We start from the raw sequence: 22,252 nt of genomic DNA, 5'->3' as shown, positions 1-22,252 counted from the left end.
TCTTACTGCTGAAGAACTGTGAAGATGGTTAATAGTAGTATTTTAATTAAATGATAAAAATGTAACAACTACTTCATTTTTATTATTTACATTTGGTTTTGGCATAATATTAGCTAGATTAGTGAAAGTGGCTTGTGCTGTTCCACTCAGCTTATGCTTTGGTGATGAGGACAACGTCTGGGTTCATAACTGTACAATGTGACATTTAAACTTTTATTTTTAAGATTTTTTTTTTAATTATATGGAAACATTTTATAGGGATTATGTTTGGATAAATTTTTAATTGTTCTGTATTTCAAGTCTAAACAAAGTGACATAAATTGTATTTTTTCTATCTTTACTTTTCATATTACTGCATTAATTTTTTATTACACGCAGAGTAAATGTTCTTACAGACAAGAGAAAAATGATCTCATAATTTCAATGTTATGTGGAAACTTTTAAAAAACACTGGAGGATGTGACACAGGAAAACATGAACTCATAAATGCAGCTAATTTTCACATATTATATAGTAACCCTCTTGCTCTCAGACTCACCGAGTAGTTGACTTTTATGACAAAGCAGTGTAACAAAACCACTGAATGATACCAACATGTCTGAATTTAATTTTGGTTTTTTTCAGTGCATTTGTTGTTATTACTAGAAATCTTTCCAGGTAAAAAGAGATTCCAAGGGCAAGAAGGAATTTTTTCAGTATATATTTTCATACGCGTAATTATCTACTATAGGAGAGGTAATTTCTCTTATGTACTGGTAGAACTAAGGCAGAACATAATACTTGATCATTTTGCCAAATACCTACAAACCAGAGAACAAACGTGATTAAACATCCATAAGATGCAAGTCTGTTCCCATGAAAATCACACAAGTATTTCCAAAACATTTGAGTCTCACTTTCTGTCAGAAAATCTCACATTGATGGAGTTTCCAGGAGTCAAAAGTCCATGGGTTTTGGCATGAACTGGTTTGGTTTTGGGAGAAATTTTGATCTCAAAATTCTGAAGCAACTGTGAAGATAAACAGGACAAGTATTAGAAAACCTGGAAAATTACAGATGAAGATTAGACTTTGGAAAAGAGAACATAACAGACTGTCACAAACAAAATATCTGTTGCCAGTTCTGTGGGGTCTAAGTGCTATAATTTCCACACAGGAAAGAAAACATAGTTGTTACAAGGTAAAGATTATAGCTAAAAATCTTCCTCCTCTGATTGAGGGAGGACTCAGCCAGTCCTTTCTGAAGAATTTCCACACAACTAGATTAAACAGCCTGAGCTATCAAAGAAACTAAGGTCTCTTTCAAACCTTGTGAGCTTCCTCCCTATGCGTTTTTGATTTTGCTTCCTTTAATACAAATCAATATGTGCAATTATAAAACAAAGCAATAGAAGCATCCCAATCCCATCACACACATTTATCTTCCTGGGCAGAAGGAAACAAAACAAACATGAGACAGCAAGTGCACCAAGTGAAACAATCATCATTCAAGGAGCCAAATAGTAGAACCTCTCCTGAACAGACTCACTGTAATTCAATCGCACAGGTTCTCTATACATTAAACCTCTATTTCTATACACTTAATGAATGAAACTGAGAGAATTAGTTGCAAACATAAATCACAGAAATTGTGGGCTAAAACAAACTTCAAGAGATTTATCTCACCTGTTTTGAAGCTGAACATAGAATACATCAGCTATCTCTTTTAAACTTTCAAGAAGAAAATACCGCAACATCCTCAACTTTTCCTAATATTAAATCTCAAACACTTTTTCCTATAAACTAAGCAATCTTCTCTTATCCTTCTTCTAGTAAGCATGGTAAACAATGCACTATTTTCCTATACTTAACTACCTTTTCAGTGTTAGAAGTTTGATCAAATTTTCATCTCATTCTTCTCTTTTTCAAGCACCTCATTCTTGGTATTCTCTCCGTCTTCTGAATTTCCTCCAATTTGACTATATTGTCCTTAAAATGCAGCGCACAGGGTTGGTTGCACATCATTGTCTAGCTGAGGATTCACCAGTGTTTGGTAAGACTGAGTAATTTAACTCCTCTTTCTGGCATACAACATGCTTGTTAATACTGTTAATACACGCAAGAATTACACTGCCTTTTCAGAATTAGCATCATTATTATTGTTGACTGATTTTTTACTATATCCCTGCAGTCTGTTTTTATGGTACTAATTACCCAGCCAGCTGGTCAGCAATTTGTATTTATGCATTTGATTTCTTCTCAAGAGCAGTAACTTGCAACTGTCCTTAGTGAACAATTTTGTGTTGATTCTGGAACATTTCTCCATTTTTTCATAATTCTATATTCACATCCTCTGATTTTAACTTAATACATGTCAGCTTGATATCCTACACAAACTCTAAAAGTATTCTCTAATCCATCATTTACACTGTTAATGAAAATACCAACCTAAATCAAATGCAGGACAGACTCTTATAGAATTTTAATTAAATGTTTTCCCAGTTCAACAGCAAATATTTGACAGCTACTGCCTCCAGCTATTTCTTTTTTCCAACCAGTTGTGCATGCGTTTTATAGGTACTTCCATCTGGAACAAACTTTATTTAATTTAATTGTGGGAACAATGTTTAGGACATGTGAAAATACTTCCTGAAGTCAGAATACATGATTTATTTTATATCTACCACATTAGGTAAATGATCAAGTCAAAGAAGGAAATCAGACTGGTCTGACATAATTTCTCATTGATCAGCTCCATGCTTCATGTGTTTCTATTTTTAAATTACTTAAATATCATCTTGATTCTTGTAAATAGGTTGTGTGCTATTTTGTTCTAGTTTCCTTCCAGAAAACAAAAGCAGGCTCTCTATTACTTCCTTGATCCTCGTTTTCAAAAAGATGCAAGTATGTTTGTTTTATCCAGCCCCCTGAGAGCTATCTCACTCTGAGTTCTGAAAGACAGATGCTAATTGTTCAGAGATTGCTCTAGGAGTTTACTTAAGGAAATTCTAAGGCAAACTCAATCAAGTTTGCTTTGAATACATATAATGGGTCTAAATATTTTTATAGTTAAGTAACTATAAATAGTTTCCAAATCTTTGAGGTTTGATTGCACAATCTGATCTCAATATTTAAGTTAAAGGGTGTCTTGTAAATGACAAACAATGTAGCAGCTGTTGGGAAAGCTTTCTTTATGATATGAAGCAATGGAAAACAATATATATCAATATGTACTAACTACTTCTATAACTATAAATAATATATATCTAAAATGATAATAAAGTTAGAAGAACAAACAAGAAGGGACAGAAAACCACAGAACACTGAAAAATTCTACTATTTGTCTTAACACTGTGGTCAGTAAAAGGGTATAAAAACTATTTTACACCTTCATAGTACTGAATTCTTCGTAACCAAAATACTGAAACTGAGCAGGTAACCATTCTAATATACATTAAGAAAGATTTCCAATTTGCTTACAAAAACCTTCTGTACTAAATCCGTAGATTTCCTTAACAGTCTTACCTTTAGTTTTACTTCATTTGTACTATAAACACCTTTTCTTCTGCAATGTAGTTTAACTAGTATGCTACATTTCAAGCATGATTATTTTCATTTTTTAAGCCTTTGCAGGATGAGTATGCTAGACAACACTCCAAAACAAAGTTTTTGAGCACTGTAAGTTATCCAGAAATGGTATACACAGAAAAGAATCATACCAATATATTTTTCTTCTTGTAATGCTGTCACATAGTTCTAACCTGAATCAGTGCAAGATGAATTTCCAGCTCTGCAATTCTTTTTCCTATACAGCTTCGAATGCCATAACCAAAGGGGATGGAACCAAAATTGTCTACTCTGTCCAAATTATCTTTCCTCAGCCAGCGCTCAGGTCGGAACTCATTTGCCATTGAGAAATTTTCTTCGCTGTATGAAGTAGTATAATGACAGAGTGCCAGCTGCGTCTAAGGAAATAAATTATAGTTATATTTAGCTAACTCCAATACACATCAAAAAATAAAAAAGCATTTGTAAATACTGTAATTTCTGCAACATGAGGTGATAAAAACTAAGTATCTTTCAGTAATTCTAGAAAAAAAAAAGATGCCTAGAAAATCAGATCCCTTTCTCAACTGGTCAAATGAAATAATCTTCAAATTGTTTTAAATTACTTATATTATAATATATAATATAATTAATATATTCATTAAGTATATTATTGAATTAAGAATTCTGACTGTTTTAAAGCCACGTTGCTCTAACACAGAAGTGCTGTCATTTAAAATAGAGCCATACAGTTCTACCATGATCTCTGTGTAATCTTTGAATAGTATAAAGAAAAGATTCATAATTTAAAAAGGAAATTAAACTCTTTCTACAAAGGGAATTAACAGGCAAAGAATTAGAAAACCACAAGAATAATGAAATTTATGTTTTTTTAATCAAATTGTAGCATTGCACGAAGATGTTATTAATAGACTCCACCCTCAAGAATATTAAGAACAAGTCATGATGGTAAATTTGATTAGCAGGTGAGGACTAAATCTAAGAAAAACCAAACAGCAGCAATAAGTCAATTATAAAATCCATTTTTGTCATATAAATGGGTATTATGGGAAATACCTTCCTCTTAACGCTCTAGCTTGGTGAAATCTTTTGAAATCAATGCAGCGTATATATGTTGTAATTGCATTTCATACACAAAAATTAAACTGTGTTCTCTGCAGAGGACTGCAGTAGAACCTACCCCTTTAGGTATCAAGTATCCTCCAACGATCAAGTCTTTTTGGGTCACTCTTCCATTTCCTGGCAATACTGGATATAACCTAGAGACAATATTTGTGAGAAGTTCAACAGTAATAACTAGTACAACTTTAAAAGTTTAGATTCCAATTTGCATTCACAAATATACAATATGAATGCAATATGCATTCACAGCAAAAAGGTTTTTCAAAAGTACAGAACACCTTGGAGATTCAAAGACCTTGAGTCATCTGTGAGAATATGATTAATACCTGAAAAAAGTTATTTACTTGTAACTGGAGGTTAAGCTATTTGGTCTATGTATTTATTTGCTTTACACATGTAAAAACATGCAATCAATTGGTCAAGTTGGAGATGTTTTAGCACTACTGGGAGCTGAAAAAGCCTTGTTGATGCCTTCTCTAAAATCCTCTTATTCCCCTCACCTCACTGTGAACATTTGGTATAAACATGTAAAAAAAGCATGTCACATGCCTTCAATTTAAGTCAAGAAGCTTAAAATGATTGTAGTAGCACTGCAAAGTACCAGCGTGGGGGAGGAGGTTGTTACAGTCCATCATACAGACTAATACTTAAAAGGCAAAAATCAAGCTTTCAATTACCTACCTTAACAGACATGTCCTACATATATGATACTACTTCTACCATACTTAAAAATATTAAACATTATATAATCTATCATATTTCATTGCTTAGGCATCCTTGGACACAATACTGCTACAATAAATAAAACCAGAAGCAGCAAATAGCAGTAACGACAACTAAATACAAATGTTAGCATGGACTCAAAATCCATTAAAACTACGCGGAATTGATTTTTTTTAATTAATGATTGCAGTTGTCTGTTACTTACCTCAAGGTTTCTTTCAGCACAGCTCTAATCAAAGGCAATTTTGGGACATCATGAGCAAGAGGAACTTGGTCTTTCCCCAGCTTATTGACTATTTCCTCATGAACACGTTGTTGAATCTCAGGGTGCTTTGCCAACAAGTATGTTGCCCAGGACAAAGTAAAAGAAGTCTAAGCAAGAAACCACAACCATCACCGTCAAGTCCAAAAAGATTAGATTAAAAATAATTTCAAGCCAAGAAAAACAATCAGTTTTCAACTATGTGTTTTATACATCTAAAGTTATAAAACAGACTGGCAATGATTCACATCTGGACTCAATGGGATGTTGTCAGATTTCACCATCCCCTCCTCCAAGCCTTTTCCATCTAAAAATGCCCCACATATCAAAACAATCCATGCTGGTATTTTCCCAGTGAAATATAAAAAGCAACAGAAAAACCAAATGCAAACAAAACTACATAAACAACACTGAAACATAAACACTCTAAACAGCAATGGATTAAGTTAACTGTTAGTTTTCAATATGTATTTCACCTTTCCTCCCAACAAAAACATTTCACAGGAAACAAGATAAGAGAATACTACTCAGAACATTACCAACCCCTTTTAAGCATATGGTGGTCTCCTCATAGCATCCACACAACAGAATTTATATTATCACTGCTAAGATTATACTTTATCCTTTAGTAAGCAATGCTACACCACAACTGGCACTTTCTATCTCTTGAAAATTCCAACTTGACTGAAATTAAGCATCCAATTGAAAGCTTTCTTAAGGAAGCTCAAAGAGGAGCTTATACATTTAAAGGGGCCCAAAAATGTTAAAATACATGCGTGCCCCCCCCTTAATGATTCTAATAATCATTAAGGCCCCAGAAAAGAGGTACTGTGTGAAAAATCATTTAAAAATATTTTATACGAAGGAAGAAACAGAACACAAGGCAGGAGACAGTTCAACTTTGAGACTTTGAGCACAAGATGATTTAAAGGAACCCATCATCAAATCCTTTTTCACCTCAGCTGGAAAAATTGCACTGCAGTGCACATTTGTGGTTTAGGACACACTCTGAAACAATTAATTCACTCTGTCTGTAGTAACATGGAACTAAGTAGAGTATTTCAACTCTTTTAAGTTTTTGTGATCCACTACTTACCATTCATTTAATGATGAGTCCCTGTGTTTAAGCTACCTGGATTTCAGAGACTATCCCATTCAAATACAAGACAGACTCAGGACATTTTGCTTCTGCTATCAGCTGCACCCAAGACATTAAGGTCAAGCAAATGGCCTTACTTGAGCCCGTTTCCCTCACAGAAGAAAATTTACCATGAAAAATGTATTTTCCATGTTCCTGAGTAAGTATGGCAGAGAAAGTGACAATGCAATCATTCTGTTCCTTACCTGTGTTGTTCTTGCTATCTTACAACATTTAAGAGAGAAAAATTGTAATTCCTACCCTAATTTTCTTGAATTATTTTTAAATATATTTTTTTCAACTTGTGTTACAAAGACAGACAACCAGTATCGCTTTCTACACAGGAAACAGCTTTATTTTCAGCTTCTCACTCATTAGCACAGCAAAGCTTAAAGGTTGTAAACAATGTATGGGAAAAAACCCAACTTCTGGAAATGTCTTATTGTGGGCTTATAATTAAGATCAATTTAGAATGCAAATTCATCACGACAGTGACCTTTTATGTCTTGTCTTCCAACTGGGGTATAATACTAGAAGTATCATTCTCAAAACCTTTCTTTTTTCTTGTAATATTGAGTGGCTGTCCCTTGCTAAAATGCAACTCTGTTCTATTCCTCTCAGAGCTCAGAAGAGCTGGCAATTGTGCAGGCTGTATACAGAACTTCTCTGATATAAACACTGTTTCTTCCCAGGTTCCCAGCTCCTTCATAACCTCTTAAAAATTAGCACTGTTCCAGGGAGAGCCAAAATGCTTTGTAGCCAAAAACTGCCTTACAATTCTGTTGAAAGCTTTTATAATCCTCTAAACCTCTTTCAGTTTCTATGATAAAATGAGATCTGAAGTGACAGCAGTAGGGGAAAAAAGATTCCCTCAATTTCTGTCTTGTACTTGGAAATGAGGAAATCAGAAGTACCGTCCTCTCACAAAAAGATTGTTGCCAGCTGAGAAAGCTGAGTCAAACAGAAAGAGAAACTCTTGCTGGCATGAATTTGAACATTATCCTTTTACTTTAATGAGAACTCTGTCACACACTAAAAATGGAAAATTAATGGTCTGAAAGATTAGAAAATGAATGGGATGAATAACTGTGCTTTACTTAAGAAACAAACATCAAGAAGTTCTCCAAACTCATAAGCCCTTGGGATATTTACCCAATGGAATACTCTTCAGCACATAAATAAGCTTTACATGTACTCCTTATTTCGGAACTCAAAAGTATTACTCTTGGGGTTTTATTTTTGTTTTCTTTAGAAACCTTACAAACTTTCTTAAATCAAAAAAATCTGAATTCAATTAGAGATGGCCACTTAAAACGCTTCACTAGCTGTTAACGTATTGTGTATATATTGAGCCCCATTACCACAGCTCTTTGCCTCAGACTGACTGTATATTGCCAGCATAAGCATGGGTATAGTGAACTTGCACCTTACCCACATTAGTGCTGGCCTAACACGCCCCTCCTAATGGACTGCAGCAGAAACCAGGTATCTGATCCATAATGTGTGTCCCAGTTGATTTAACTAGCCATACATGAAAATCCTTTACCAAATTCTACATATGAGTTTATTGATCAATTTTTTTCACACTAAATTCCAGCAGCCTTTTCTACTGTGGTCTACCTAAAGAAGCAAAAATACCAACCTGATATTCAAACTAGTAAAAGAAAATATATGAAATTGAAGCCGAATGTGAAGACAATTGCTATGTTATCTGTTTAATAAACTGTGGAACCAAATCCCAAATGATGGGTTCCTGTAAACCACAGCTAGAACAGAACACTGACTTCATTCCAGTAGAGAGATTACACAGTGCTGTAAGTATTTTCTATCACTTCAAAGATGTCATGACTTAAATGTGTCAGAAATTATGTCCTTATAAACAACATAACCCCCCTGAAGATAGCTGTGAATGGTACTGATTTATGAAAACAAGTGTGCACAGGAAAAATTATAACAAGCTTACTGTGTCCACTCCTGCCAGAAGCATTTCAGTCATATTGGCATAGATCTCTTCCAAAGTAAGTTCCTTACTCACTAGAAGGTATGTAAGTAGCCCACCATTCACTTCTTCTCCTTGGTCCAGCTGAGACTGGATAGCCTTCAATTTGTTGTCAACATGGATTTGACCTTTAGGATTCAAAAAAATTGTTAAGCCTCCATTTTTATTTTTCTGCTGGTTCCATACAGTAATGGCATTTCTCCCTTACGCTACACTACATAGCACACGCCCCCCCCCCCCCCCCCCGAAAAAAAAATTTTTGAATTTGAATCTATTTTCTCAGGGAAAAGATAATAGAGTGGTGGTGGAGGTCCTTGGGTACTCATTGTAAGGAAAGACTGAGCTGACAGGAACCTTGGTAGCTCACAGCATGAGAATGCTGAGCATGAAGAAAGGACACAAGAGACTATAGTTTCTGACATGGAGTGAAGGAAGCTCAAGGTCAAGTTTTTATGCCCACCGGGCTTGTTTTCTGACGACTCTGCAAGAAGTGGTGAACTCTGCAGAGCATGCTGCAACTCAGCACACACAGGCTGCTACAAGATGTTAGCAGCAACTGGAAGGTCAAGCCACAGTACTGAATTACACTGAAAACAAAGATGGAGAGCATCAAGTAGTAACAAAAATTGAAAAACTTCAGTGAATAACATTTTGAGCAATTTCATCCGCAGTCCCATTTATACTTTAGTGACTACGAACAGCATCTTCAGTGAAAGGGCTTTAAAAAACAGAAAACTCCTCAGAAAATTAATGCCTCGCAGAATGAGCTTACAAAAAAGTGAACTAGAATCAACATATTCCTTTATGAAACCTACACAAATACACACATCACATACAGTGATTTTCACCATTTAATTCCTTTTTCACAAAGCAATTAAACAAAGAAACAGCATGACAACAAGTTTCAAACCAAACAAATTCCTCAAGAACAGTTTTTCAGCTGCTGTTAGGATAAAGCTGAAGTCTGCTGTTGTTTTTAACCCACAAAAGGGAACAAGAGTACTTTATCATGGGAAATAACTTAGAAGTGGCAGTGCAAAAAAGTATGTGTTTCACAGAAAACACACCTGTATCAGCATTAAATGGATTCCCTAATGCCTACTAGAGGTACAGATGAATACATATTAAAAATTAAACCTATTACACATACTAAAAGTTAAGAAACTAAAGAATCTACCTTCAAGAAGACATACACAGACCTACCTAGACCAATAGTGCTAATAAAATAAATTTAAAAATGCATGCAGCTTTCTAACATTAGAGAGGGAAAGAGAGTTAGGGGTTTTTAACACTCCAGAATGTTAAAAAAATATCTATATTGCAAAGACAACTCTTTCTGCTTACTTACATGAAAGCTGATTCATAAAGTAGCCTGAAATGCTTTATTTACAAAAAAACATACTGTAGTACAGCAGTCTACTTCTATGTCAACTTATATGCTTGTATGTGTATATATAAACTTCACAAAGAGTTTAATTAATTGCTAAAGTCTAATTTTTTACCCTTCTAGTCAGTTTTAGTGGTGATTATTTGTCAGAGTGCCTGACTGAACACTTGCTGAAGTCAACAAAACTACCCTCATTAAAATTTGAGTGGCTTAAGATAAAGCCTTGGCAAAGAACTTGGACCTGGAGTGAAGACTGGGTGCTGAAACAGATGAAGACAAATAAAGAAACAGCAGTATAAAATAGGGGAATATTTAAAGTGTACAGGTAAAATTCTTTTTTCAATAGAGTGTTTTTTTAAAATGGTTCCCTTGGCCAGTCTGCATTTAATATGAAACTTACTTCCGCCACCATGTCTTCTTATAATTTTAGAAAAGAAATGCAGCAAGTCCTGTTCAAACACACACAGAACCTGCAGAAATACAGCTGAACTTTTCTACTACTAAATCTTACTAAATTTGAAGAGTCCATCCCAGGATCTGCAGAACTCTCTCCAGGGTTTTGGAATAAGTGGACGAAGCCATTTGGGAATAGCACCTGCATACATAGTGGTCTTAAACATACTAAACATCAACTCCAGAGCCTCAATATATTCAACAGTCTGCTGTGGGACGTTGTTTTCCAGGCAGCCCAACCGGCATTCATACAGAATAGTTGCCACACCTGCACATACGAAATCGAAGAATTTGCTATACACATGCATATATACATATTAATAATTTAAGGAATTAAAATGCTACCATAATGGAACTACCTTCCAAAAATATTTAGTTATTATTACTGCAGTTGGGAGCAGATCAAATAGAAATTTAAAACACAGTAAAAAAATCCCAGCTAAACATCATAGGGAGACAGTGGTTACAATGTCAATAACGCTCAGCATGAGAAGACAGCCAGGAATTCCACCAGCAGCAGAGCAGCCCTCCAGCATGTTTGCTGTGTTTCACATTGCACCGCTAATCCTGAGCCTGCCGTGTTGGCCTCTGAATACACAGGGACATACAAGTCCAAAGACATTTCTGGTAACTTGTGATAACACAGGAGTTTCTAGCAGTGGCTATGCCTTTCTTTGTCATAAGCTGGTAGTAAATGAATAATGAGTATGCATAAATGGGTAAAGAACTTGCACTCTAGACAGTGATTTTACTGCACACAATATACTCCATGTGGCCCTGAAAAACAGCAAGTGTGTGACACTGTTGCAAGTGAAAATACTGACTCCTCTCTTGTTCCTGACTTGCTATAATTTTCTCAGATGCTTTTCTGCAGTACTGCAGTGATCCCTACTAGGAATACCATTCCCTTTCCTCCCCCCAAATAACAGTACTTTATATATATATTTTCATTAAATTCTTCTTCTCCACTCTGGACCATTTCTTCCATTTATCAAGTTAATCCTCACCTGTCCATTAGCGTCCCTGCAATCTCTCAGCTCAGTTTTTATAAACATAGCCAAATTATCAAATACTAGACAGAGCTCAGCCAGAAACTGCCCTACTGGAGTTAGCCAAAATGTTCTCTCAGTTTGACAGAAAACCATTTCTTAATTACTTCCTGAACACAAGTTTCTAGCAATTTTTCCTCCCAGCTTGCAAAATCTAGATCATATTGCCCAGTTTATTTATTAAAATATCACGTTATGGTATAAAAAGCATTCGTATTGTCAAAATAATCTTATTTAATGATTTTTCTAAAATCCAGTGGGGCAATTAGGTAATTTAAAAAAACATTTAGATAATTTCTTAAAGCCATTTGCATCAAATCAGAAGTTTTAAAATAAATTTTGTGCTTTTAAATTCATTAGTTAATAGTTTGTCTAAATCTTTCCAGGAAATATTAGAATAACTGTTAACTAGATAATTAGAGTAACTGGTCTATTAACACTCTAATCTCTTTTTTCTCTGTTTTTCCTATTAAAAGCAGGTACAATAATGATGTTTAACCTTGATCTTGCCCTGCATCAAACTCTCCATAAATTCTCAAGTATATATACATAGAGATATTTTAAGAAACTTTTCTTTTTCCCTGTTGTTTGCTTTGTATTTCTTCTTTATTGACAAAAATAATTTTAAAAACTGGCTATTTTCAACTCACTCTTCCTTCCCTAATTTTCCTCCCTGGGAAGATATTTTTCTGTGCCTTTTATTTCTCTTGTGCCTCTTTCAGCAACTGCTAGTTCTTATGCATTCTTTTGCTCTTTACATGGTCCTTTCAAAAAAATCTTACACATTGGTTCCCTGAAGAACTGACAGTGTAAGTTAATTAAAACTGCAATTCATATAGGAAATAAGTGCGTGCCAGGCACAAGTTATAAATGAAAAGCTAAAAGAATGTGAAGAATTTAAACTAACCCATCAGTTAAAGTGAATCTGTAAGCTCAGAGTTTAAAATTCCATAAAATTGGTAACTCTTAGTTTAATGCCATTTTTAGACACTATTAATGCAGAACAGACTGAGGTTAGTTTACCAAACAGGCAGCCAGCAATTTGATACAGCATCTTCATAGGTGAGCAATTTGGAAGTTCTTGCAAATCTCAAATTATTCAGCTGCCTGTCAGCAAAGAGTACCAATGTTTTTAAAAGGCACTACGTATAACTAGATCAGGTTGTATGCAGTCAGTTGAAGGAATGCAGGAAGTATGAATCACTGTTAGTTTTCTGTAAGACCATGGGAAATGCCATACTAGCTCAGGCTGTAGTTCCATTCAGCGTTCCCTCAATAATGGTAGCCAGTGGCAGATGATTTTAAGGCAAGCATAACAATCCCACACTTGGCATGTGTAGGCAGGGTAAAGCAGTATCTTTTCCCACATTATGCTATGAACAGAATTTACATACATCACACAGTGATTCCTCACCTGGAATTTGGCCAGTATGTTGTCAGATTAACATGTCTTAGAAGTCACACTGTCAGAAGGTCAACACCCTTATTCTTGAGAAATTAATACAGAAATATGGAGTACTGAAACTGCTCAGGGCCTTGATTTTACATTTTACCTATATACCAGCAATTCCACAGAAATTGTCCCTTAATACAAGGTATCATCTCTTTGGACTCTACAAAGGAATTCCACTGATATCTACTGCACTAAGTAGGAAGACACCTGAGTGCAGAACATCAAGCTTGCCTTTTCAGATCAATCACAATGGGGCAATAGCCATTTGACGAAAATGCCTAACCATAAGCACACTGCTTTATATGCATTTTCTTTACCAATATTATACAGCCTGGGCTTACCTTCCATTGAATACTTGAAGAAAAGGTTGTTAACATTGGTCACTGTTTCCCCATCGTCCTCTTGACTTCTGAGGGTGTGGATTCTTTTAATTAAGTCTGTGATAACTTCATTGACTCCTTCAGAGTAAACAGCCACATCTTTGGGTTTCAGAATTTTTTGCCTCAGTACACTTCTCATTTTTAGCCACTGTTCCCCCTCCCTAGAAGAAATTATTAATAATGTCTATACACAATTTTCCTTAACAATCATCACCTGGGTAAGAGCTCTGCAATGAAACGGTTTATGATTTTTTCATGTCAAATGAAAGCAAGTGGTGAAATGAAAATGATGATAATGTATATTTGGTATTATGCTCCTACATTTTTATTCCACATTTATTGCACGTCCTCATTAAATTTCAGTGTTGCAACATGTACATGCACGTGTAAGTCAATCTCTAGTTTGAGTGACAGAACTCGTGCACTCAGTGTGCTGAATTTGACAAGTATCTCTGTATTAGTATTTTAGTAGCAGCTAACACAAGAAATTAGCAAAATTTGCTTATTAAAATTACTTTAAATAAATATTTGAATGGATAGCCTGCAAAATCGCTTTTACCTAGAATTGGTGCTTAATTACCAAAGAAAGGTATCACATTCAGATCTGACAAATCAACGATTTGAGCTAGTACCTGTATTGGCTTTGTGTGGCAAGGTTTTGGTAGCGGGGGGGGTTACAGGGGTGGCTTCTGTAAGAAGCTGCTGGAAGCTTCCCCTGTGTTCGAGAGAGCCCATACCAGCCGGCTCTAAGACGGACCCGCCGCCGGCCAAGGCCGAGCCCATCAGCGATAGTGGTAACGCCTCTGTGATAACATTTTTAAGAAGGAAAAAAAGTTGGGACAGACGGTATTCGGCAGCCGGAGAGAGGAGTGAGAACATGTAAGAGAAACAACCCTGCGGACACCAAGGTCAGTGAAGAAGGAGGGGGAGGAGATGCTCCAGGCGCCGGAGCAGAGATTCCCCTGCAGCCCGTGGGGAAGACCATGGTGAGGCAGGCTGTCCCCCTGCAGTCCATGGAGGTCCACGGTGGAGCAGATATCCACCTGCAGCCCGTGGAGGACCCCACGCCGGAGCAGGTGGGTTCCCGAAGGAGGCTGTGACCCCGTGGGAACCCCGCGCTGGAGCAGGCTCCTGGCAGGACCTGCGGATCTGTGGAGAGAGGAGCCAATGGAGCAGATTTTCTGGCAGGACTTGTGACCCCGTGGGGGACCCACGCTGGAGCAGTCTGTGCCTGAAGGACTGCACACCGTGGAAAGGACCCATGCTGGAGCAGTTCGTGAAGAACCGCAGCCCGTGGGAAGGACCCACGTTGGAGAAGTTCGTGGAGGACTGTCTCCCGTGGGTGGGACCCCATGCTGGAGCAGGGGAAGAGTGTGATGAGTCCTCCCCCTGAGGAGGATGAAGCGGCAGAAAATAACATGTGAAGAACTGACCGTAAACCCCATCCCCGTCCCCCTGTGCCGCTGGGGGTGGGGGTGGTAGAGAATCCGGGAGTGAAGTTGTGCCCGGGAAGAAGGGAGGGGTGGAGGGAAGGTGTTCTGAGATTTGGTTTTATTTCTCATTACCCTACTCCGGTTGATTTGTAATAAATTGAGTTAATTTTCCCCAAACTGAGTCTGTTTTGCCTGTGACGGTAATTGGTGAGTGATCTCTCCTGTCCTTATCTCGACCCACAAGCTCTTTGTTATATTTTCTCTCCCCTGTCCAGCTGAGAAGGAGGGGGAGTGATAGAACGGCTTTGGTGGGTACCTGGCGTCCAGCCAGGGTTAACCCATCACAGTACCTTAAATTCCACTACCGATAAATCACTTTCAGTTACCCTAATTCTAAACCTACAAAGTAATAGGATAGCAGACCTAGCTATAGAGAAACAATTTACAGCTAGATTCTCCTTTAGCTGAGCTATGTATTGAAATCTTTGTGCTGAAGTCTAAAAATCTGAATTGCAGCATCTGCATACTTCCTATGAGCAGAGTATTTGGGAACAGTGGTTCCAGGGATATCTTTCAATTCCTTATGAAGAAAGGCAATTGTCTTTTATGCATTTATTTTAAATTGCTATGTATTTCCCATTAATTTTTTTCACCTGGAGCAATGCTGCTGCAGGGTACAGAAACTCATTGGCCAGCAGAAGAATTTAATCTCTTTAACAGATACTTTCTGACTATCTCTTGATTTAAGATCTCATCTCACAAAACATCAAGGAACTGTTAGTTTGACTCTGAACTGCAGCTTAAGATTTGAGTCTGCAGTGCAATACATAACGCCTTTTGCCACCATGAAAGAAACAGACTGTCCATGACTCAGGAAATTAGTTTCCCTCTAAATAAACATCCTATGTCAGTGGGGACTGTGAGTAGCTCCCAGTGGCAATTAACCACACCCACACGCACTGCCAATTTATGCAAGCCGTAAAGACAGATAACTCTCTACAATCAGCCACATACAAAAATATCTGCACGGGGATGCACAACAATGTGAATTTACCATACAGTGACTTCTCTGCATTAATCTACTGAGGGGGCACTTTGGTGAACAATAAAGCTAAAGCCAACCTGAGCCAACAAGTCCACACAGCACACTGCCAACCGGATGCAACAGTCTAGATCTGAAGCATTAAAAGCACAGTTTGCACGGTGCTGTGCCGAAGTTTGTAATCCCTATTCTGCAATACTGCTTCCAGGTAAGTGAGTCAGCTCAGACAACTCTAGCTGATACACACTCCCCAAGAATGTTTTTATGCAAGGTAGCTTGCTCCACATTCAAACTACACATCATTACCATCCCTTTGAAAATTTACAGCAGAACAAACAATTCCCCATAAATTCCTATGCTCTTCCCCCCACTAGACACACAGATTTCCCCACACAGTAAGGCCTGAATTCCCAAATGACCTGTACAGTCCTTCAGAAAAATCACTAAACTTTTACAAGAAAACAAAGAAAATTAAGGAGTAACAACACTTACGCAGAAATAAGTCCTGTGGCTCTCCCTCGTAGGTCTCTGTATTCCTGCCAGGATTCCATGTTAGCTCTTTGTGGTGCTCTACCTTCTGCTCGGAGGACTTGAGCAACCATATCTCGATCTGCAATGGATACAACAAACTGGGGACCAAAGTGAGACTTGAAGATCTTTCCATATTCCTGAGTGTGTTTTTGCTACAATAGCACCAACAAAGAGAAACAGAAGCAAAGTATTACTAAGGAAAAATATCACAAAAGGAAACTGACAAATTTGTCATACAGTGAATCAATCTATCACATCTAGAACTTGATCCCCAGCCCTCCGGTCAAGGAATGGTTTGAAATGTCAGGAGAAAGCATCTAAGCATTACTGTCACAAGGAAAACGGAGAGGTCACACCATTCAGGGCCTCTGACTGAGAAGACCCAAAGCTCTAAGGCACAAAGCATGAGTGAAACCAAATACTGAGAAGACGAAAGGACGTGGGGCACTTAAAAACACATCCCTTCAGATCAAACAGGTTAGAAAGAATGTCTGAAAAAGTGAAAAACATGGAGGTAAATAGGGTGAAATTAACAGTATAATACAAAGATATAACAATTTACTTTTAATGTCTTTTGTAAATAAAGACTTACTCTACCATTTTATTCTTTACAAAAAACTTATAAGTTTCTCACATCTAACCAACGACAATGATAGCATAGCAGCCTAGTGAAAAACTGTATTTTCTGACAGCTTCATCAGCAGTGAACTTTAGAAAGACATATGTTAATTCTGCAAAAGGACAGAAATGGTGAGGTCTTATCCCTGCAGTGAGGTTTATTTAGTGGCTGATCCACAAGTTGTATGATTCAAGCTGAAGGCAAGGTACAGGCAATTAAGAAAGAGGATTGGAAAACATTAAATCATGCATTAAAAAAAACCCAGAAGTTTTCCAGTAAGATTGCACTATCACTGTCCCATGAAATCTTACTGATTATTTCAAACAAATTTAATTCCGACATGGTCATGAAATGAAACACTCCCACGAATTCACCTGGAGTAGAGGTACATCATAATTTTAGGGGAAAAAAACCTAAACTGCAAAGGAGTTGTTAAAGAGATATTATTAGGACTTTAGATTTAAGAAAGCTTTAAATTTTAAAGCCTTTATTTCAGGTTAAACTAGCAAGACAAGATAAACTGACCAACGTTTAACTTCGGCGTGTTACCTGCATCTAATCCAAAGACATCTGCTTGCAAAGTTATGCTGATGATAAATCAAAGATGTTTGATACAACTACAGTAGTGAAAGTCTAGTGTTGACTGAAGATTAACTTATGAGAAATACTTCTTTAATCAGTCTTGGCTACAGAGATGAATTGTTTAATTGCCAACAGTAAGTTTACACATGAATCACTCTTCAGCATATGGTACCAAGGGCTTATAAAAAAGTAACTCTTTTTGCCTGGTTTCCAAATAAAACAAGAGTTATGCAATTGTGGTCTCTGCCAGTCTCCTTTTAACTACTTTTGGAACACAATGGCCAATTTCAGTCAAGTTTAACAGAGAGTTAAAGGTCTCCTACAACTATATTCTTACAATTTTCAAAAACCAGCATCTGGATTCAAATGAGACATACATATTAGTCACCCTGATGAGGGAAATGCTACAGTAGGATCTCAACTGTTACCATTTCTGCTTGGTCTGCTGCTAACCAAACACCACATGCAGACCAATGTATGAAGAAGCACTCCCAAAACCCAAAGTAGCTCTTGCCTTGGAGGTATTTTAGAGATATTGAAACTGAACTTGGAGAGAATTGAGAGCATGAGTCTTTAAAGGAAAGCATGAGTTGGGAGACAAGTGCTGCAAGGAAAAGGCAGTGGAGTGAGGGGGACACAGGTCACCAGTCACAGAAAACAGGTTCAACAAATTTTGCTATTTATGGAGCAGCTTGTTTTTTCCACTGATAGTGAGGTTTACATGGGAGCATAAACTTTAACAGAAAACAAATCAACTGTTAAGCCATCCAATCAAATAAATGAAATACTAGTTTTAAACCAGAAACAGACAAGGACAAGGTATTTGAACATCTCTTGCTTTCAGCAGAATGATGTTCAGTGTATCAACTTCATGTTTAAAGAAATGCCCGGAATTTCTCTTCAATATTTTCTATCACAACATAGGTTTTCTTTCCCTTGTTCCAAACCTTAAAAATACTACACTTCAATGTGTCACATACCACTCTCACACCAGACATTCTTTCACACATCATAAATTCAAACTGCCAGCATCCAAACCCTCCCCCCTCACCTTTCTTTTCTTTATACTTGCATAGCACTGATGAGACAAAAGAGATCTAACCCCATCAAATTAAAAATACTTTCCCTTTGTCATAATTGCTGTAGGCATTACTGCTTTGGCCAGGACTAACTGGAATCATGTTACTGAGAACAGAACCTCCTTTGTGAAAAAGTCCTCGGCTTCCCCACCCCTTCTGCATATAGCGTACAAATACTTGTGTGTGCCGAAGGACATCGTTTAAGTAGCCGTGCTGGTTACCAAAGGGTTTCAGATTAATTCATTCCTGATGTTCACTGTATTGTTAAATTTAAACAGACTGTTATTAATCCAGTTAATGCCTATTTGCATCCAGCGTGTATGCAAACAGGGCATCCATGACTTGTAAAATGATTTTTGAGACTCTAAACAGAATAAAAACCAGTATCGTATTACAACTCCTCCTTATCCTTCCTCCCGCTTCCCTTTCTATGAATAACACTCATTAAAGAATATATCCGTATCAGCTAGTGATAGTGAAAAACACATACTATTTAGGTTGTCTTATATTCCTTTTAATATTTTGAATAATTTTCACTGTTTTGACTGTCAAAGAACTTGAATTCAGTGGTAGCATTTTTTTTTAGTGTTATGAGACTATGGTGAATGCTTCTCAAATTCTGTACACCACCACAGAAGCAGAGAAAAAAAGAAATATAATGCAACAAAAAGCTCTAGCTATCATGAAGTTTCATCTGCATGCGTCTTGGTTAGCAAGCAATTAAGTTGAGCAATTCATCATTAGCAATCTAGTTTGGCTGCCATCAAACACAGCGTACACTGAGTAGCCTAACACTTTTTTTTAGAAATCTTAATGGTAAATACAACAAAGCCAGACAAAACCAAGCAACGTACGTGATTTTTTTTTCCTGTTTCCTGCCTCTTTCTGGTGTTTTTAGGCCCTTTGCAAATCCTAACTTTTGAATTTTGGTCCTCAAACCATTTAAAGTTCTGTCCTGTTCTCTTTGGTCTCCCTTCTCTGTTTTTACTTCCCTCTAATTTTTTTTGTTGTTGTTGTTTCAGTGATTTTCAGGCAGTGAACATCTTAGGCTTGTCTGCGAATCTCTTCCTAGCGATCTGGGAAAGGTCACTAAGAAAAACAAAATAATAAATGCCACATTTGAGGTATTCCCAAAGAGATCTGTACTGCCAGTGGAAAGCATTATGGATCCACAACTGCAAAAGGGTGAAAACCACTGCTTTACTCCCTCAAACACAAGTGCTCGCTTTAGAATCACTTGGACTACCTGGGAAGGGGCCCCAGGAGATGCACTGTGACTTCTCAGGAATGAAACCCACGTGTTTGGCCAAGCAACCGAAAGAATTCATTTTTGGCTAGAGACAGCCTTATGGTAAGACACTTGCCCATGCCAACATCCAAGAACTGCTGTACGGAGGAAGAATACTCGTCCACCCAACCCCTGATGTCCCAAGCACGGATAACTGTCCTTCACCCACCTTCGCCGGGTGCGACTGAGGAAGGGGACCCGCCGCGGCCTGCGGACCACCACCCAAGCGGAGGTGCCCAAACCACAGAGGGCGGTCCTCAACCCCCGCCCGGGTTCAGCCTTATTTTACCGTCTCCCACCCCACCGCCTACCCCACAGCTGCCGCACGCCAGGTGACAGGAGCCGCTCGCCGCCCTCCCTCCTCCCGCCCCGCCACCAACCTCCCGCCGCCATCAGGCCCCGCTTCCCGCCACCCGCCTCCCCTCCCCCTCGCCGCACCGCCCGCCCGCGAGCCAATGGGGCCGCCAGGGGAGGGGGCGGCAGCGCCGGCCGGGGGCCGGGGGCCGCGGGCGGGCGGGCAGTGCCGGCCGCCACCGCTGCCCCCCCCCCCCCCATCTTCCCCGTCGTCCCCCCCGGGAAGGTTTCAAACCGCCCGCCTCCTGCTGAGGGGAGGGTGGCGGCGGCCGTGGGCCGGCCGGCCAGCGCTGACGGCAGCGGGGCCAGGCGCATCTACCGCCCCCTCAGGGGACCTATATATGCGAAGTATATTTATGTAAGGGGAGGCCAGGGGAGCGGTGAGGGTTGGAGAGACAAAATGGTCTCTGGCCACAGCGGGGGAGCGCCGGGCTGAGCTGAAAAGCGGCGGGAGCCCCCCCGCGCACCGCCCCGGCGGGAGCGCCTCGGCCGCCAGCCGCAGCGCGACTGAGGCGGTGCGGGCGGGAAGCCGCCCAGGGTGCCGGCACGGCCTCACCTTCAGGGTGGGCGCTGCCGCCCCACGTTCGAGGAAAGCCCACGTTTCCCAGCTCCGCCCGCCAAAAATAAGCCCTCTGCCAAGTCCGCGAAGCAACCCGGTTCAAAAGATGGGATTTTTTTTTTTTTTTTTTTTTTTTGTCCAAGGCACCTACCTAAAAGTTCCAAAATACGCACAAAGATGAAAAGGGGGAAAGCCCAAAGACGGGGGTTGCCGGCGAGGCAGTCACCCCGCGTACGAGGGGAAGGGGGAACTCGGGAGGAGGGTGTCGGCAGGGCTCGGGAGCCACGTACTCGCAGGCTCCCCCCCCCCGAAACAGAAAAGCCAAAACCTCCGAGCGCTGCGGGGGGCGGGGGTTGAAGGGGGGGATCCTCTCCGTCCCGGCTCTTTCGTAACAGCGGGAAGGTGGCGGCGACGACGAGCTGCGGTGCTGGTAACCCGGTGATTAGGCAACGCTTTGTGAGGGGAGAAGAGGAAAGGTTGAAGTAATCCTGACGTGAATAAAAATATTAAATAGCCGAGCAAGCTGTACCTGGATTTCATGAATGCGGCCGAAGCCGTCCTTCCAGAAGAACTCGTAGAGGTTGTAGAGGGTGTTGGGTCCAGGCATTTCTTGCAGGCTCTTCACCCTGCCAAGCTGGTGCGGGGTGGGCTTCAGCAGCTCCCCTGCGCGCCCCGGGTCTGCCACCATCTCCTCGCCTTTGTTCTCTGCCGCCGCTGGTGAGTTATTCTGCACCTCCAGAGACTGGCTGCTGGAAAGTTTGGGCAGTCGGTGAAACCTGCTGACAAAAATCGCGTGGTGAAAGTAAGTTCTCTCAGATTCAAGCGCCTGCTTGCATTTCATTGTCAAAACCCTCGTGAAGGAAGACATGTCTTTTAAATTCAGAAAGGTCCACTTTGCTCCTGCAACTGCTTTTTATTTGGTTGCTCTTTCTTCACTGCCTGCTTTAACTTGTACAAGCAGCACTTCTCCAAACTTACTGCATGAGCATCAGTTTACACAGACCATTATTTAACGCTCCCTCCCCTAGGGCTGGAAAAGGGGGGTGGGTCTGGGATGAGACTTGAATAGAACGAACCTATTATTTTGTATAATTCAAAGCAGATAAGTTTACCCATTAAGCATGCAGCCAAAGTTTAGTTTTTCCCTCTTTCCCCCTTTGGTTTGGCAGAAGGCTCACGTAAGGATTATCCTATCTTTCTCCTTCATTAAAAAGGTGGGTTTAGGGCTATTTTTTCTGTGGCATTAATTCACTC

At 39.2% G+C, this 22,252-nt stretch overlaps 1 protein-coding gene across 5 annotated transcripts; it reads right to left on the bottom strand.

Moving 5' to 3' along the window:
* Positions 1 to 418: 418 nt before the first annotated feature.
* On the bottom strand, positions 419 to 21,992 carry LOC128144512 (cytochrome P450 27C1). Of its 5 annotated transcripts, none has more exons than XM_052793411.1 (9): positions 21,528 to 21,992; positions 16,479 to 16,669; positions 13,473 to 13,672; positions 10,688 to 10,897; positions 8,754 to 8,917; positions 5,596 to 5,762; positions 4,726 to 4,804; positions 3,740 to 3,943; positions 419 to 1,009 (listed from the first exon to the last, which is right to left on the bottom strand). In XM_052793411.1, exons 1-9 carry the CDS (start codon positions 21,864 to 21,866, stop codon positions 893 to 895), a joined length of 1,671 nt encoding a protein of 556 aa, XP_052649371.1. In that variant the 5' UTR covers positions 21,867 to 21,992; the 3' UTR covers positions 419 to 892. The 5 variants fall into 5 exon arrangements, with proteins under 5 accessions (XP_052649371.1, XP_052649375.1, XP_052649374.1 ...); XM_052793415.1 differs by lacking the exon at positions 21,528 to 21,992 and adding an exon at positions 20,996 to 21,070; XM_052793414.1 differs by lacking the exon at positions 21,528 to 21,992 and adding an exon at positions 20,255 to 20,359.
* Between the last annotated feature and the right edge of the window lie 260 nt (positions 21,993 to 22,252).

Source organism: Harpia harpyja, chromosome 7, assembly GCF_026419915.1.
Source record: "Harpia harpyja isolate bHarHar1 chromosome 7, bHarHar1 primary haplotype, whole genome shotgun sequence".
Lineage (NCBI taxonomy): Eukaryota > Metazoa > Chordata > Aves > Accipitriformes > Accipitridae > Harpia > Harpia harpyja.
This window is presented reverse-complemented; position numbering and strand designations above follow the sequence as displayed.